The sequence below is a fragment of the Leishmania major genome, chromosome 28, assembly GCF_000002725.2.
Source record: "Leishmania major strain Friedlin complete genome, chromosome 28".
In the NCBI taxonomy this organism is placed as follows: domain Eukaryota; phylum Euglenozoa; class Kinetoplastea; order Trypanosomatida; family Trypanosomatidae; genus Leishmania; species Leishmania major.
Genome location: NC_007269.2, coordinates 161,275 through 179,873, shown reverse-complemented (window position 1 = coordinate 179,873; position 18,599 = coordinate 161,275). Strand labels below are relative to the sequence as shown.

Sequence of the window (18,599 nt, the reverse complement as noted above, 5' to 3'; positions counted from 1 at the left end):
CCCCCCCCCCTTCACTCGCTCGCCGCAGTAACAACGGCAGCTGCACAGCTACCAGCCTCTCTTCCTCCTTACATTCACCCCTCCCTCCCTTCTTCCTTCTCTCTCTCATTGATTTTTTCGAACACGCCCACGCCACCGCCACTTCTCTTCTCTCCTTGTGACTCTTCTTGCCCGGTCGGTCCGCGTACACGCACCACCCGAACAACACCTACACACGCACGCGTATATGCAGGCTGGAGGGTCTTACCTGCACACACCAAGAAAAAAAGTCTGCAGAGTCAGATCGGGCCCAGACTTGCCCGCCACCTCTTTCTGTACTCTTTTCTTTTTTTCTTTCTCTTCTCCTCTCCCCTCCCCTTCCCCTTCCCCCTCCCCCCTCACACAAATACACACACACACACACATACATACACGGAGTGCCGCAAACACCTTCGTACGCCCCACGCGCACCATACGCTACAGGTTGTTGCCGGCCCCCGCCCTTCTTCTTTCCTTTTTATTTCGTTTTTTTTTTGTTGTTGGTTTGTGTTGCACAGGCGCCTCTTTCATCTCACAGCGAAACAAAAAAGAAGAGGGGAGAAACGCATAGACAAGCAGAGGAAACGAACACACATGCGATACACACCCACACATAAACACCCACCCACACACACACACACACACGCCATCTCCACCTCTCTCGCTCTCTCTTTCTCCAAGCCCGCGGGCACGTTCATCATCGGACAAGAAATTTGAAACGAAGCTCAAGAAGAAGGCTTCATAGTGGCGCACGAAAAGCGAGGGCAAGCCGGGCACGAAAAGGGGCGGTCAGGGAACTCTTCGTCAAAAAAAATTTTTTCCCCTTCCCTTCCCTCCCCCCCTCTCTCTCTCTCTCTCCTCGTCTCTGGGTTTGCGGAGCTTATTGTTCGCTGATGTGGCGGAAGAAGAAGCGAAATCAAAAGAATACAGGATCTCGTTTTTTTTTTCTTCGGTTCATCTTCGCGCTACTGTTTTTTCTTGATTGCTTGTATCGGTTTTGTTGTGCCCGCCGTGCACACTTCCTCCTGTCGCTCTCTCTATCTCTCGTGCTTCTTTTTTTCGTAATCGGTGAGCGGAGCTAGGCAGTTGTCATCCCCTCATCCTTCCTTTTCCTGCTTTCTCTCTCTCCCGTGCTGGGTTTTTCTCTTGTTCCCCGCTCCTCTTCTCAATCTTTTTTCTCGTGTGTGTGTGTGCGAGTGCGAGTGTGTGTGTGTGTGTGTGCCAGAGCGTAAGTCTGAGCCTCCGTGCTTCTTTTCCCCTCTCTCGTTTTTTTTTCTTCTCTTTCATCTAGCCCGCCTTCCAGGTATAGGGACTGTTCTCCTCTTTCCCCTTGTGACGAGGCAGCAACTGTGACGTCGATTTCTGCGACTCATTGTGGTGGTCACTTTTTTTGCCTTTCCGACAAGCAGCCGTCTAGTGTATCAGCCTCTGCGTGTGCGTGTGTGTGTGTGTGTCTAGGCGAGAGCGTGCCTTTGCGCTCGCATCGTCCATTCCTTGTTCGTGTAGGTGCTGCCCTCATTTGCGTTGTGTTTTCTTCTCTTCACCGTCTCTCTGCCTCTCTCTCTCACGCGCACCTTTGTAATCCTTGACCGCTCTCCTCTCTTCTCTGAACAGACATCGCTGCTCCGGCTGCTGCCTGTGCTGTTCGTGTGGGAGACCGTTTTTGATTGTCGCTTTTGTGATTGCTGTGTGTGTGTGTGTTTGCGTTTGTGTTTTTGTGTGTTACGTGCCCTGGTGTTTTCTCGGTAGACACACTCCCCCTCCCCCTTTCCTCCCTCCTTTCCTCCCTTATCCTCTACCTACCCGCTCACGCTCCTTTCGTTCGTTGCTGCCGTGTGATTTCTATTCGCAGCGCAGACATACGCGTGTGGGTATTACATGTATAGATATATTTTAAAACCGCGCATATAAAACGAAGGAGGAAAAAGGACACACAAAAAAAATCAAATCTGGAACACAGTTACAAGCTCTCCTTCATTTTTTTCGTACGTGTGTGTGTATGCGTATGTGTGTATGTGTGCTTGGTTGTCTTGACGCTCCGTTTGCTTGACGCACTGCCACAAACTAACAGACCACGCAAAACAAAAAAAGATAAAGGAGGCGCCCATTACCCACTTTTTCCCCCTTTTGTTTTTCGTTTTCTTCTTTGTTTGTTTGTGTGTTTTCCCTATCTTTATACGCGCTTCGTGGTTTGTACGTTCTTTTTTTTTGATCATCTCTTCTCTCTCTGTTTATCACTTCCCTGTGCTTGTTGTCTCTCTCGTCGTCGTCGTCGTCGTCATCTCTCATTCGTGTGCTCGTTTTTTTTTGGGTTTTCTCCTCCCTTTCTTCTGTTTTCCACTCTGTGATTGCCAGGCTGCACGTATCTGTGTGCGCGTGTGTTCTCCCTTCTGCTCCTCCTCTGTCCATACATCGAAAGAAAGGCGTATACGTACTCAGACCAAATAGGAGTTGTCCACACAAGATAGTGAGCAACAGCGAGAAAGACTGGTTTCTTTTTTGTTGTTATTGGCTTGCTGTTGGGTTGCTTGGTTGCATCCCTTCCTCCCTCCCACCCCTTTTCCTTGACGCTCCGTTTTTTTTTTCGTGTACTTTGCCGTGCTAGTCTACTTATGTGTTTCCGTCTCCACCTCCTTCATCTCCTCTCTCTCCCTCCCCTCTTGCTTAGTCTTCCTATCTTCCTACATGATTCTACCTCAGTCTAGTTGTTTGTTTTCCTTTGCCTGTTCTGCGCACCCACGTGTGTTTGCTTCGCCTGCCTGGGTGTATGGGTGTATGTGCGTGTGTGCGTGTGCGTGTGGATGCGTGTGTGTGTGTGTGTGTATGGGTGTGTGTTGAATCATTGAATTCGGTATCATCATCATCTGGTTTGTTTGGTGTTTGGCGTATCTTTTTTTTTTTGCTCGCCGGCATTTGCGTGCATCCGTGTTTACACGCATTGGTGGCGGCATATATATACATATTCCTTTGATCCGTTTTAGCTTCTTACTTGATTGCTTCTCCGTCCCATCTCTCTCTCTGTCCTGCTGCCTTCCCTAGCGTTTCTTCCCACACTCTCTCCTCCGTTCAGTGTCAGCCTCACCTCCACGTGCCTCTACATCTTTTCGCCCCCCCCCCTCCCCTCCTCTTTCGCCTCCTCCCTTTTGGTCCTCGTCATCTGCTGCTCGCTTCTTTCTTTTCCCCCTCTCCCCGTTCTCGAGAGCGCGCGCAGCTCTCTTGCACCTCCCTCCTCCCCTCCCCTTTTTTTGTTCCCACTTCACCTCCACGACAACACCGACTTCTACCTACCCTATATATATATATATAAAGAGCGTATACATCCCCTACATATTGCACACCTTTTTTTGTCGTGTCTGCGTGTAAGCGTGCAGGAGTCTCCCTCCTCCTTTTTCCCCGTGCCCTCCCCGCCCTCCTACCCTGCACCCGTCCCCCCTCTTGGTGTTGTCATTCAGTCTCGTCTCTCGTGCACTTCGTTTGCTTTTTTTTTGTTGTGTGGTGGTAGTGTTGCCTTTGCTTCGTTTCGTTGGATTGTGTGCGCGGGTGTGGGGGTGCCGTATCTTCGGGGCATCGTATCACTTGTGCAAGTGTGCTGCTGCACACTTGGTTTCCTCCTTGCTGGTTGTTGGTCTCTATTTCAGTGCAGGTGTACGCCTGTGGGGAGTGACTCGACAAGAGCGTCGCTGTATCTCCGCTCTGTCGGTGTAGTGTGTAGGTGGACATCAGTTGGTCGCTGTGGGTGAGACCGCAAGACGGGCACCGCCACGCAAGGGTGCGATAACATACACAACACAGGCAAACCCCAAGGGCGGTAATCGGTTCAGTGCGGCTGCGTAAACCTACGGTAGACTCTATCATTTGTTTTTTTTTTTCAAATCGCCTTAGATACCCAGAGCGTTGAAAAAAAGATGCAGATGTTTATGGACATTGCAGCCGCGGCTGAGGAGGACAACCTCGTCTCTCTGTGTCCCGAGGATGACGGCGATGTCCCTGACATGCCGTTCTTCGCGGCGAGCAACCTGGACGACCGCCCGATTGCCCCCGCCGCTGAGGACTACCCACTAGGGTGTGAGGTGGAGTTGCGTGACGTCGAGTTTGCCAAGATCGCACAGGAAAGCAGTCACTGGGAACCGATCATGGAGGCCGTATTCGCCGTTCCGCGGCGCCGGGTGCGGGTGGACAGGCACACCGGGGATTACACCTTTGTGCTGTGTAACGACATCGATGGCTTCGAGCGCGTTGGCTGCACCCTCTACCGCGCGTGCCTGAGTGAACCGAAGGTGAAGGCAACGCGGTACTACTCGAGCATTCGCAGTGGACTCTCCGGCTTGGAGCTGGAAGACAACGGAGAGGAAATCCTCAGCAAGCCAGCACAGCTGGGTGCGGCCACGTCCGCCGCCGCAGAGGCGAACAAGACAGTGATGGACACGAGAGTGGCGGCAACTGCATCCGCCGGGAACAACAGGGTGGCGTCGCTGAAATCTGTGCGCAGCGCCGCCAGTGTGGCAAGCTCCGCGGACGACGCGCGCCGCCGCAGCTTCATGGCATACATGAAGAAGGGAACGGCTGAAATCGGCAAGCGCAACTGCGAGGCGGCGCTCCGTTACTACAACCGCGCACTCGAGGAGATGCCAGAAGAAGAGGCGCGGGTCCGCAGCAGTCGATCTGTGGCATACCTTCTGGCAGGTGAGAAGGACCGGGCTCTCGAGGATGCTAATCGTGTGGTGCACCTCGTTCCGCGGGAGAGTGTGGGATACATCCGAACTGGCAACGTGCTGCGTAGCATGAAGAAATTTGTTGATGCGCAGAAGATGTACGCGACGGCGCTCAAGTATGACAGCTCCAGCGCGGTGGTGCGCAACCTGCTTGAGGGCAACTCCGTGGCGATGCTGTACGAGGGCCGCACAAAACGGTACAAAAAGATGCGGATTGCGTACGACGACTCGATGAAGCGCGCGATTGCCGTGGTGGCGCAGAGCATCGACGCCAACGAGATTGTCATGAAGGAGGGGACCAGTTGCGTTTTTCCGCTCTCAAGCGGCATCTACCGCATTGTGAACGGGCGACAGCGCTGCCCGATGTGCTGCCACTGCGGCCGCCCATTCGTGGATGAGGCTCAGGTAACAGAGCAGATTCCTGGGCTGACGAAGCAGCTGCTCAACTCTCTCCACGTTCTCGTTAACCCCGTGCCCTGCGATAGCAACTGCAGCGCTCTCTACTGCAGTGAAGGCTGCAAGTCTAAGGCGTGGGTGGAGCACCACTGGGTGGAGTGCACGCAGCGTGGGCGATGGCGCGATGGCGTGCCGGTCGTGCATCGCCTGCTGGACCAATTCGTCACGACCCGCTCCGCCAGATCGTTTGTGGAGGACGCGCCGTGTGACGTTTCTCCGGCGCCGCAATGCGTGGCGGAGGACACGCGTCCCATCATTATCGCCGCCTGCGTCCGCATCGCGGTGCGGATGATGTCGCGTATGGTGAGCAGCGTGCTGCCTGCACAGGAGGCTGTTCAGCAGTACCGCTGGCTGCCCATCGCCGACGTTGTGCGAGGCCAGCGGAGGGAGGTGAAAGAGTTATTGATGACGTGCTACTCCACCCTTTCCCGCGGGTTCTCTTCCGAGGACAGCGACCAGCTCACCTTCAAGGTGTTCCAGGAGTACTACGAAAAGGCGAAGTCGAACTCGATCATGATCTGCTGCTCCGTATGGCCCAAAGTGGTGGAGCGCGTGAGTAGCCACCTCGACTTGGTGACCGCAGAAGACAGTCCAGCTGGGCTGCATGGCACCGAAGCCTCGTTCGACCTATGCCTGCAGCAAATCATGAATGCTCCGCGCCAAGGCGTACCAGGCACTTACCACATCTGCATCTCCATGTTCGAACTGGCCTCTCTGATGACATCGAACAACTGCACGCGATCGGAGGTGATGCGACCCAACGTGATGGTGCGCACCTTTGCGGAGTCAGCGGCGAACCTGCGCCTGCGAACACTGCGGCCCGTCGCGAAGGAGGAGGTGCTGGCGATGGCTTGGCCGGCGTACGGCGCTGCATGAGGGGAAAAACAACGAGACTGCCTCCTCCTCCCTCCTTCGTTTCGCCCCTCCATCCATGTCCGCCTAACTGCCTCGCCCTCCCTTCCCACGCGTATGCATGCGGAGCATACACCGGAAGCCGCTGTTGTGGTGTTGGACGGATGATGCGTATTCGTCGTTGCTCTCCCTCTGCCTGAGCACCACATGCGGGCTGCATCTGCTCGCCCCCGTTCTCTTTCGGCTTCGCGGGTCCTTTACGGCTTTCTCTGTGCCTTCCCGGCTTTTGGCCGTGCGAGGACGACAATGCCCCGCTTCACCTCCGTCTGTGGCGGAGTGCCGCTCCTTTGTTACCTTGCCCGGCCCTCACCTCTCCCTTCCCGTATATGCCTCCGTGAGGGCGCGTGTGCGGTTGTGCAGTGGGGGGAGGGGTGCAGTTTTCATACCAACGTGGTGGTGTGTCGGATCATGGCGGTTGGGCTTGCGTGTCTACGTTGTGTGTGTATCGGCCGTCTTTACAGCGTCGGATCTCGTATATCCTTTGTGTTGCTCTAATTTTGTTTACTGCGTGTGTGTGTGTGTGTGTGTGCCTGTGCGTCTCATCGTTTCTTCATCCATCCATCCATCCATTCATCCATCCATCCACCCGCCGGACGCCTTGCGTGTCGGCGGGTGGGTTCCGCATGCCAAACGAACACACCAACGACATATACGTACACCCTCGTGCATGCTTGACTGGCAAGCACGCACGTGCACACATACGCTCAATCGTTTCTTTTGATCTTAAGTTTTTTTTTGGGAAATTCTTTGCGCCGATGATGATCTTGTGCAGTGCTTCTTCTGATCTGTGCTGGTTTTTGTGTGAGTGTGCTCCCCGTGCGCATGAGTGTTTCATCGATGATATCCAATGCGCCAGAGTTTGTGCATGTGAGCCCCCCTCCTCTCCCTCCCCCAACCCCGCACGGCCATCTTGCCGAAAACGGAAGTCACAAAGGAAAAGAGCATGTTTCACGGAGATGATCACCAAAGTGGTGAAAACAAAGAATTTACCTGCTGCCGTGTCGCCGGCGCACACCGTATAGAACAAATGTATACAAGACGCCGACAGGCACGCAGAGGAGGAGCGAACAGCAGAAATAAGAAGAGCTGGTGCAAGCGGCGCACAAGGAAGACTGGGCGATGCGCGAAACTGGAGGGAATCACGCGCGCCCGTGCGATTGCGTACCGAAGGCGCCGCGTGCCTTTCAGCGGAGTGCGGCGCAGCGATGGAATGGAGCATCAAAGGCAGGCGCCAGGGCTATCGGCCAAGTAGAGGCGACGCACGATGATGGGTCGGGGGGCGGAGGCTTGTGAGAAAAGATGAAAAAATAAGCAAGCAAACAGAGAGGCGGGTGCACACAAGAACGTTTATACACGTAGCGAGGTAAGCTGCGAGGGAGGGGTAGGGGGTGACTGTTATCAGGAGGTGATGCTGCTGTCTTGCAACAGGGACACGACCGGCGGTTGTCAGCTATCGGCGCGGTGTAAACTGATGGAGATTCTCAACACGGGGGAAGTAGCGATTCAACACGTGAAGGGACGCGAATGTCAACGCTCTCCGTCATCGGTGCCTTTATTACGTGTTTTTGTTGTGATGGTTTTCTTTATCTCACCTTTCACGTCCTCCCTATAGTATCATCGGTGTGGAGATCCTCTCTCTCTCTCTCTCTGCCTTCGTCGTATTGCTTCTGCTGCTTCATGTCGCGTCGTGTATATTGTTATTATCATTCTTCTGCACAGCATGTTTTCCTCCTTGCGCGATGCTGTGCCGTCGACGGTAACTTATGGGACTTTTTTTTCTCTGATTTCGCATGATAATCTTATGATTTCAAGTGTGTGTGTGTGCGCGCTTGGTGGATGTGTGAGCCGTGCGCGTGCGCGCATTCCTCTTGCGTCCTGTCCGTCTCTCTTCTCTCATCTCTCGCTCTCTCTCGCCGTTCCTCTCCTTTTCCGTTTGCGCTGTCCAGCCATTTTGTACCTCTCCTCCGCGTCCTTTTCGGTGTCTCTGCTCCGCGAAAGAACGCACACGTGTGCCCATACATATGTGTGTGTGTGTGTGTGTGTCTGAGTCTGTGTCTCTCTCTGCATGCGGTTGTCTCTGTATGGTTAAAAGCTTGTCTGCACTCCCCCCTTGTTGGAGTAGATCCTTGCCTTTGATCACCGGCTCTCAAGAGTTTCGTTTTTCCTGTGCGCTCTTTCATTCACTGCCTACTTGTTTTGCTTTCGACTGTGGCGTCCGTCTCTCTCTCTCTCTCTGCGATTTTCTTCCTCATCTCTCATCCTCTTGGTGCGCGAGGGATGAAAGCGAACGGGGGCTCCTTTCACGGCGTTTTCTTTACATCGGACGCTCTCTCCATGTGCGTGCGTGCGTGTGTGTTGCATGTATGCGCGTGACCTCCTCTTTCTGCATGGGCATGCTCTCTCCGTCTCTCTCTTGATTATCCTCTCTGCGCTTTGTATGTCACTCCTGTTCCAATGCTATTTTGCGTTGTTGCTGTCTCTGCATTGTCACAGGGAAGGGGGTGAGGCCCACGCGTGCGTGCTCAAGTGTGCCTGCACGTGTGTGTGTGTGTGTGTGTAAAGGCGCACAACAGTGGGAACTTCCACACCGCTGCTTGCCATATTTCTCCCCCCTTCCCCCCCCCTCGCCACCCCACCCCACTTTCTGCGCCTCTTGACCTTTGCGCCGGCGCTTCGACGAGCAGCCACACCCTTTGCATGATGGGCGTGGCCTCCTCGACTCTACGTGGTACAGCGGCGAGGCGCTGCATAGAGTATGAGAGACCACAGCTGCGGCGGCTTCCCTGGGCCTGTGCAGAAAACAGGGATTAAAACGATCAAGGGCACCTCGTTTTCGCACGCGGGAAGCTGCCATTGCGCCCACGTAAGTACACCTGTGCATGAAGACTGGCACGGGGACGCAAAAGCCGAATAGTGTGCATACAAATCACGTTACTACCTCGGCAGAGAGGAGAGGGTGCGGGGAAGGGGGCATCGAGGCTAACTTGTTCCGTGGGCTCTTCGCATCACCGGTGCAGCAGCTTGGCTCCCTTTTTCATCGTGTTGCTTCTCTCCGAGACGGCATACCCTATATAAAGCCCACAGGCACACGGCAGTTCCATTTCAGATCCCTCTTTCTGCATTGTATGCGCGTGCATGTGCCTTCGGTGTTTTTTTTTGTTCTGTGCCTTATCTTGTTCGACTCTTTCTGTTTTTGTTTTGTTGTTGTTCTGTGTGTTTCCTCTCTCCAGCTCCGTCATCTTGCCCTCTTGCCTCTCTCTCTCTCACTCTCTCTGCTGTAACGGTAAGAGAGCGAGAGAATGAGAGACAGCAGAGAGGACTGCGGGGCGGCCAGGGGAGACGTGTGTGTGTGTATGTATGTGTATGCAGCGATCACCTCTCTCTCTCTCCCATGCGATCTCCCGAGATGTCGCTCCCTCCTGCCGTGCGTCCCTTCTCCCATGCACGAGACAGAGAAAAAACAAAGGAAGAGTTCTTCTATTCCATTCCCCTCGCTCAGCCTTCCACTCCGCCTCTCCGTCGGTTCCCTCTCTCTCTGTTTGGCGTCTTACGTGTTTTTCTTTGGCGTTGTGGTGGTCCGCTTACGTCAGTAAAGGAATTCGTGTGCATGTGCGTCTCTCTATTTCTCTTTCTATACATATGTGTGTGCGTGCGTTGGGGGACGGGGAAAGGGGCAAAGAGTTGTAGGAAGGGGAGATAAGTCGTAAAAGGCAAAGGTGCCTGCTACACAGCTGCCATGAGGACCCCAAGCAAGGTGACCGCAACAACGACGACGACCAAAAGAAACTCACAGCTGCCTGAGCTTCTCCGTAAGTGCTCTCTGCTGTGTTAATCCCGACTTTTTTATTTGGTGTGCGTTGACGCAGGCTTCGCGCTGTGCTGCAACGGTAGAAAAAAAACGTTGGATAGAACAACTTCCTTCATTCTTGCCTTTCCCACTGTAGTGAGCAGGTGTAGTTGTGGAGGTGATGCCCGGCAATGTGTGCGGGGATGTGCGTCGATCTTGGCCTCGCACGTTGACACACACCTATACACGGAGACAGAAGCGCAGATGCTGGAGGTTGGGGGGGGTTCAGAAACGGGAAAGGGACCAAGAGAAGCGGCAGCAGCACCCGTCTCCTGTCTTTCTCATCTGTTCACTTCCTCATTTGGCGCGTGCTCTTTCTCTCTCTCATCCACAAAAAAAAAGGATTGCCACCGTTCTATGCTTCGCTGCCGCATTTATCTGCCCCACCCCCCTCTCCTTCTGCTTTGCCCATCAGACACGCGTAAAACAACGACTTTGGCGTTTTTTTTTTCGGTTGCTGTCTGCCTGACTTCTACTCGATTTCGCTCAAGAGCGCCTCCCCCTCTCTCCATCACACCCCTGGACATCTTCACTAATTTCGTGATCTTGCTTCGTCGTTTTCTTGTTCTTCAAGCTTTCATGTTATCTCCAGTCTCTTCACTGCCTCGTTTTCCTTTCTTTGTGTGTATGCGTATATATATATATGTGTGTGTGTGTGTGTTTCCTTTCCGGATGTTAGCGACGCAGGTCGCTCCCATAGCCCAGGCACGTTTTTCGCCTTCTTTTTTCTTCCTTGTCGCACCCTCCTCCTTTCTTGTCGTTGATGCTATTGTTGCTGTGAACTGTTCATTCTGTTCCCTTGCCTTGCCGTGATGGTCCTTATGCCCTTCGTTTGTTGTGATTGGCTCTTGCTCCGCTGTTTCTGTTTCATCACTGCTCACCACCGCCACGATTGCCACCACCGTTATCACCATCACCACCACCACCGCTAGCGCTTCTACCTACCATGCATTGTGTATACCTCCCCATTTGTACGGATTTTTACCCGTCATCCATCTTCACTGTATGGCGGCTAACACTGCTGCTGCTGCGGCTGCGGCCTCCGTCGTCGTCGTCGCCTTTCGTATGTTTCTGTTGGTAGCCTTGTAGGCGACCTCTTTTTTTTGGCGGCTCTCGCCCTCCCTCTTTCCCCTTTGAGCATTGGCATGAGTGTGTGTGTGTGTCTCGCTGTGTTCGTTACCTGTGTGTGTGCGTGTGTGCGTCTTCTCCATCGGTGCTTTCTTCTCTCCTCTCAGTACTACCTTTTACCTCCTTCCCTTCGTTTTTCCTCTGTGTGGGCGGATCTGTGTAGTGTTGGTCTCTTCTATACCCCCCCCCTCTCTCTCTTTCTCCTTTTTTACCTAATTTTTATTATTCTTATCTGTCATCGTCTTATTGCTGTTTCTTCCCTCATCGCTTCCGTTCCGTCTATACACAATCACACACACGCACACAGAAGGCTGACACAACAACCTACTTATCCCCCACTCCAACACCAACTTGATCAGTTCCGCTCCCACACACAAACCATACCAAAAGAAGAAAAAATATCCCGAGACGATGTCTCCATTCTTTCGCTATTCTGTGCTTTTCGTTTTTTGTTTTCGCTGGTTCGACTCCACTCATGACATGCGGGGGCCACCTCAGCGTGGCATCTCAGGGCACAAGGGAGGGAGGGGGCCACTCTCGCTCTCTCTCTCTCTCTCTGTGTGCACGGATAGCGAAGCAGCCCCCCCCCCCGTTCCCCACCCCTCTTCGCTATCCCTCTGCCAATGCGAAGCCACTTCTGGTGGTGGCACGCTCAAACGCGCCCTCATGATGTGTTGGGGGGCGTCAGAGCGATGCATCGCTGCTGATGCCGGCGGCCAGGTCCTGGAGTGGGGCGGTGCCGGTGCGACCTGCGGCCGTGAACACGTCTGTGCCGCCCACATCGGCGGGCAAAGCGCCAGCGGGAGTCGAGCGAGTCCCGCCCAGCCCGCGCACTGCCCACTGCTGGGGGGCCGGGGTGTTGCCCCGCGAGGGATGTACCAGGGGGTGGCGGCCGGCATAATTGGGCGCGGCTGTGAGGTGGCCTGCTCAGCGGCGGGGCGGGGGGAAGTGTGTAGATGGCTGGGTCGGCGCATTGCTGTAACGCGTGTGTTTAGCGCTGCTTGGCACCACGTGCAGAGGGGAGGGAGTCTGCCACAGGCCAGGCAGCGTGGGCTGGAGAGGCGCTTGACGCATGTCGTATGGCGAGGTAGTCGTGCTGGAAGCCGAGAAAAGAAAGCTGGTGTGCGTTTTACAAATATATATATATATATGTGTGTGTGTGTGCCGCTCTCTCTTCGTTTCTCGTTCCCTGTGTGCTTTTTTTTTATTGTTGTTGTTGTTGGCGCTCCTGTTTTCTTCTCTGTATCTCGTTCTCTCTGTACCCTCTTTTGTTCCCCGTCCTGGTGTGGCTCGTGCTGTTAAGTCGGTACGTGCGCACGCGTGCGCCTGTGTGCGAGGCGACTTCTCAGGCGAGCAAGCACAAACACATGCTCAGACAGACAGACACGTACACACGCACACGCACAAGCTTATTCAGGTGCACCCCTGGTTGACGATCATGTGGATCTTATTCTTGGCGTTTACAGTTGTCGATGTCGTCCTTCTCCCCTTTTCTGTATGCCTTCTCTTTCTCACCTCTTTTTTTTTGTACGCCGTTAACACACGCGCCTGTTTTGCTGCTTGGTTCTTGTGTGAGACGCACCGGTATTTGCTGGTGCGTGCGTGCGCATGTGTGGCTGTGTTTGAGCTGGCTGCGACGTCTTTCTTCTACTTCTTCATGTCCCCAAGGTTGGGCCATGCTTGGCGTGGAGCAGTAATCGAGCGCTGTCTTATTTTTTCTTCGTTTTCTTTTTCCTCACGCTTCCTTTGCGTGCCTTCGCGTCGGGGCGCTGTTGTCTTTCTCTCTCGACAACTCCACCCACTGAAGAAAGGAATGATCGGAGACGGTGACGAGGCAACCAGCGATGCAAGAAAACAAGGAAGCAGCGTGCACATGTACAGAGATTAGTCGGAGAAAGGAGATGGAGCAATGAAGAGCGACAGGGTTCATCGTTGCCAGACAGAGGTGCCCACCTCCATTTTCTGCCACCACCTCCCTCTTTCACCTCTCTCCTTCTTTTCGTCCCTCGGTTTTCGTGTTCTCGTGCTTGTGATTTGACAGGGTGGTGCTGGACGGCAGAGGGCCGGAATACTAGCGATCGTTTAGATGGGGAGGCCAAACGGTGCCAGAACGGGAAGGGTGCGTCTGTTTCTAACATCCTCTCCTTCTCCCCTCAACTTCAATCAATTCTTTAGGCATGGCGACCTTTTCCTACGTGCGGGCGCCCGTTTCTCCTCCACTGCCCTCGTCTGCTTCGCTCCCCTTTCATTGTCTGTCGTCCCCTTGACCCCTCACCTCCCTTCCCTCTCTCGCCATCTGCTCACAACGGTCTCTCCCCTCTCCTCCCTATATCGCTTCCCCTTCATTTGGCATCGGTACCTGCACACACACACACACACACACACACACTGACGGCCGCTCCCCCTCCTCCCCACGCTCGCTTCGAGCTTCCACTGTCCATTCTCTCCACCAGGGAACCACACCGCGTCAGAACTGTGGCATAACGAAACAGCAGCAGACGCAGCCCCAAGAGAAACAAAAGAAAAGACACGCGGGTCCATCCAACAAGAGCTACACTGCCCTCCCTCCCCCTCTCGCACAGGCGCGCACAACACATTTTCTTCACTTTTCCGTTTCTCTTTTCCGTTCTCGACTCCCTGCTAGCTTTTACTTGACTGCCTCACGCTCCGTGTCTCTCTCTTTCTCGCGTCTTTCTTGTTTTTGTAGGCGAGGGAGTGTGTGCGTGTGTCTGTTGGACTCGATTTCGGTCTCCGCACACCTCGCTTCTCCCTTTTTTCTTTCGGGCTCTTCTTCGCCCTCCGTCTCTCATTCTGCATGCAAGCGCAACAACGAAAAGAGTAGAAACGCTCAAGCACTCACGTACCAGCGTTGAAACTGACAAACCAAAGCGATGCGCCGGCTGGGATGTGGGCTGGTTTCGGCGGCCATGGGCGTGGGCGGGATGAGCTCCTCGCAGCTAACGAAGGAGTTTGACCGCCACACACACACGCCGACCGCCGCTGAGGAGTCACGCCACAAGAAGAAGCGCCTGACTGCCATGGAGCGCGTGCAGCTCTTCTGCGACCCCGGCACGTTCCGCGAGCGTGATGCCCTGGTTGAGCACGGGTGCCACAATTTCGGCATGGAGAAGAGGAGGGTGCCTGGTGACGGCTTCGTTACGGGTGCGGGCAAGGTCTTTGGCCGCCCTGTGTTTCTCTTCTCGCACGACTTCACGGTGTTCGGCGGCTCTCTCTCCGGCTCCAACGCCGCCAAAGTGGTGCGCATCATGGAGGAGGCCGCCAAGATCGGTGTGCCAGTGATCGGCTTCAACGACTCCGGCGGTGCTCGCATCCAAGAGGGTGTGGACTCGCTGGCTGGCTACGCTGACATTTTCCTCCGCAACACGCTCTTCTCCGGTGTCATTCCACAAATCTCCGTGATCATGGGGCCTTGTGCCGGCGGTGCCGTCTACTCGCCCGCCATCACCGACTTCACGTTCATGGTGGACAACTCGTCCTACATGTTTGTGACGGGTCCGGAGGTGGTGAGTGTCGTGGGCGGCAAGCTAGTGACCAAGGACGAACTCGGCGGTCCGCATGTGCACGCGACCAAGTCGGGTGTGTCGGCGGGTACATTCCCGAATGACATCGTTGCGATGGCGCAGCTCCGCCGCCTGTACTCGTATCTGCCATTGAGCAACCGCGACTCTGCCCCGGTTGTGCCGACGGCCGACAACCGCTACCGTGACGTCTCCTCGCTGAACACCGTCGTGCCGGTGGAGGTGAAGGAGGCGTACGATATGCGCGACGCCATCTTCCCTGTGATCGACCAAGACTCCTTCTTCGAGATACAGCCGCAGTTCGCCAAGAACATCATCTGCGGTTTCGCCCGCGTTGAGGGCCGCTCCGTGTGCATCATTGCGAACCAACCGAAGGTGCAGGCTGGCGTGCTCGATATCGACTCCTCCGTCAAGGCTGCGCGCATGGTGCGTTTTGCCGATGCCTTCAACATCCCGATCATCACCTTCGTAGACGTCCCCGGATTCTTGCCTGGCGTGCAGCAGGAATACGGCGGCATCATTCGCCACGGCGCGAAGCTGCTGTACGCCTACGCTGAGGCGACTGTCCCGAAGGTGACAATCATCACGCGCAAGGCGTACGGTGGCGCCTACGATGTGATGAGCTCGAAACACCTCCGTGGCGACGGCAACTACGCCTGGCCGCGCGCCGAGATTGCCGTCATGGGCGCCGCCGGTGCATGCAAGCTTCTGTACTCGAAGGAGACGGCGGAGCAGCAGGCGCAGCGTATCGCCGATTACGAGAAGGCCTTCTGCACACCGCTGTCGGCCGCTCGAAAGGGATTTGTGGATGCGGTGATTGACCCCAGCGAGACCCGCATGCGCGTGTGCGAGGACCTGGAGCGCCTGTCCCGCAAGCAGCTCCGCAATCCATGGAAGAAGCACGGCAACATTCCGCTGTAATACTGCTCTCTACCTCTTTTCTGTGGCCCTCTCGTGTCTCGATGTGTCTGGCGGCTGGCGAAGACGCCGCGGCGTTTCGTGATACGCTCGAGCGGACGCTCATGCGCTTGGGTGCTTTCGCTTGTGTTGTTCGCCTGTTCTGTGTGTGTGCGTGCGTGCGTGTGTGTGCTGATGTGCCTTCATGAACGGCCGGTGCGACACCTGGCCAGAGAACTCAAGTGCGTGTGTGTGAGAGAGGAATGCACAGCAGGTGTACGTGCGTCCGACGGAGATGCTCCCTTCTGCGGTTCGTCACCCCTTTTCATTTCTCCTCCGGCGTGCTTCGGAGTGCCGTATTGAGTGCGTTCCGTGCATGTATGTGTCTGTGTGTGTGTGTGTGTGTCTTCACGGCGGCTGTCCTGTTTTTGGTTTCCTGTTACGTTGCTGCTCTGCTGCACTTGCTGCTTCTCTTTTTCTTTCTCCGTCCCCTAACGAGGACACGCAGGCAAGACAGGGGCGATGAGCCCCACCCCCTGACTCTTTCCCGAAGGCGGAGCGGATAGCCAAGGCGCCACTGTACAAGAGAGGCTCCGTTAGAGGTGTGCGGCTGTCCATTATGTCGGATACAGACGGAGGAGCTCGGTTTGTGATGTGCGCTCGTACATGCATATATGTGTATCTCTGTCTGTGCCCGTTGTTCACGAGAGAGTGCGCTTCTTCGACTCTCGCGCCAGCACACACGTGCACGGGAAGTGTTCTGTTTCGCTTCGGTTGCTGCACCCCACCTCCCGCTTCGCCTCATCCGCCAAGTTGGGTTGTTAGTCTTTTCGTTTTTTCTTTTCACCACCATCACCCCCCCCCTCTTGTATCTCACGCACACACGCTCGTATATAGACATGTAAGCGGTGTGTGTGTGTGGGGGGGGGAGCAGCACAACACCACCCAGCCTCTTCTACCTCAACCGCAAAACGCAAAAATGAGCCAAAAACGCGATGAAACTCTTTTACATCCAAAAAAAGATGACGAGAAACACGAAACTGTCGGCACGACACCTCTCTTACAGCGGGCATGCGAACGACCTCCGAGAATGAAAGGCAGAACAGGCAACGAGCAGACGTACTGAATGCAGCGGCAGACACACGGTAAAACGAAAAGAAACGCCGTCGCGGGCAACAGTGCCCCCTTTTCTTCACTTCACGCCTTCTTCTCTGTTACTCGGCCAACATGCCTCTCTCTATCGCTATAGCTCTGCGCCTTTGTAGGTGTCGTGTGCTCAGCTTTATGCGGCTCGTTGCGTGTAAGTAAATCCGTGTGCGTGTGCGTGTGCGTGTGCGTTGATGAGTTTAGCTTTACTTTTTTCCTCTCTGTGGTCAAGGACAGCTCCCTGGATGCGTTTCCCCCGCTTGCGTGCGCGCCTGCACCGCTTCCGTGTGGGCATTGGGCGCCCATCGTAGCAAGCAAACCCGCACGCACAAAGAAGCAACAAAAAGGGAAGGCAACAGCACCGGTGCACCCCTCATGAAACTCCTCCTCTACTCACGCAAGCACAAGCGCAAAGACGTGTCGGCCAACAAGACTAGCAAAATTCTCAACTTGTGCACTCGATGGAACGCATAAACGCGGCTCGAGCGTGCGACATAAACTGACTAGTGAGAGAGAGAGATTGGCCGGCGAGGTATCACAGCTGCTGTGCGCTGCACAAGTCGTTTGCTTGTGTGTCTTTCTCTCTTTCTTTTCCTCCTCTTGTTTCTTCAGTCCATCCTGCTCTTCCTTCCACATGCAGACTTCTCACGTTTCACCTTCCACATCAACGTCTCTTGCGCGTCTTCTCCGCCTCTGCCTTCTTGATTATACGCACGTCTTTTCGTCGTGTTCTTCGATGTCTCTCTCCCTCTCCCCCTCCAGTATACGTGCGCATGTCCTCTTTGTTTCGAGAGCATCTTAATTTCTTGGCACCCTCGCGCTGCTGCGCTGCCCCCGCCCCCCGCCCCACCCCGTCGCCTTTGTTCATCGACCCCCCTTCTCTGCACGCCTCTCTTCTCCGCTAGCATATCTTCCCCGGTTGGTTTTGCTTGTCACAATGCGCCAAGGGATCGCTTCCTCTGCACCCCCTTCGCCGCAGGTGATGCCGTGTTTCAAGCCGCAAATTATTTACTCCAATGAAACGTCTGAGCGCGTGGGGCGCGCCACAAACGCCACCATGGACGCTCTCAACGCTGTCCTGCACAACGCCTCCAGTCAACTTGCGGCTGCGACTGCCACGCTGGCACCCAACACCTCCGCGCAGCCGTTGCCCATCGCGGGGCGGTCGGGTCGCCATTGTGTCATGGAGGACAACTTCACCACCGCGCGGACGACCACAAACGCTGTGCTAAACGATAGCCTTAGCAGGACTACTGGGCCGATCTCGAGGCACGTGCCGCATCTGTCGCTGGTACATGTGCTTGCCTGGTTTCTGCTTTTTGCCACCATAACGGTGACGACGGTGACCTTTCTCAACTACTGCCTGCGCAGCAAGCACGGCTCCGCTTATTCCGCCGAGACGGGCTACGGTGACGAGGAGATGTGCGGCAAGACCGCTGTGCCGTTCTCGGTTTCTTCTCAGAGCGTGCAAACAGAGGGTCTAAGTGGGACGCCATCGTCGTCGAGCCGCCTGCTCGCCTCCCGCGGCAACCTCGCCCGGCAGCAGTTTTTGGAGTCGCGCAAGTCGGGCAGCAATCCAAAGTGCTACGGCGCTACAACCTCCACATCTCCTGCTAATTGACGGCATCTTGTATGGGTCGGGTTAGGTGCTCATGTGTGTGCGTGTCAGCTGGTAAAGAAGGTGATCGTTGCTTGGTGGTTGCGTACCTCATTGTCGATCGATGGTGCGCTGCTGTTCTGTTCTCTCATTCTTTTCTGCCTGTGATACAGTCACCGGTCCTTTCGTTTTTTTTTCGCTTCTTTTTTCCGCATCGTTGCTTCCTCATTCGATGTGGACGGCACGTCTTGGTAGGCTCCCTTGCACTTTCCTAATGGGAGAGCCCGTGTGCGGATGTGTGCGTCTGTGGCGCGCTTCTCTGTGAGGCAGAGGACGTGAGCGCGTGC

The 18,599-nt window shown here is 55.1% G+C and overlaps 3 protein-coding genes across 3 annotated transcripts; all 3 read left to right on the top strand.

The window, feature by feature from the left end:
• Positions 1 to 3,923: 3,923 nt before the first annotated feature.
• Positions 3,924 to 6,062, top strand: LMJF_28_0500 (conserved hypothetical protein; the record flags this gene model as incomplete). Its single annotated transcript, XM_001684276.1, has 1 exon — positions 3,924 to 6,062. The coding sequence occupies one exon, from the start codon at positions 3,924 to 3,926 to the stop codon at positions 6,060 to 6,062; it is 2,139 nt and encodes a 712-aa protein (XP_001684328.1).
• Positions 6,063 to 13,964: 7,902 nt separating this feature from the next.
• On the top strand, positions 13,965 to 15,533 carry LMJF_28_0490 (putative propionyl-coa carboxylase beta chain; the record flags this gene model as incomplete). The annotated part of the gene is made up of 1 exon (XM_001684275.1): positions 13,965 to 15,533. One exon carries the CDS (start codon positions 13,965 to 13,967, stop codon positions 15,531 to 15,533), a length of 1,569 nt encoding a protein of 522 aa, XP_001684327.1.
• A 2,059-nt stretch (positions 15,534 to 17,592) lies between these two features.
• On the top strand, positions 17,593 to 18,276 carry LMJF_28_0485 (conserved hypothetical protein; the record flags this gene model as incomplete). Its single annotated transcript, XM_001684274.1, has 1 exon — positions 17,593 to 18,276. One exon carries the CDS (start codon positions 17,593 to 17,595, stop codon positions 18,274 to 18,276), a length of 684 nt encoding a protein of 227 aa, XP_001684326.1.
• Positions 18,277 to 18,599: the final 323 nt, after the last annotated feature.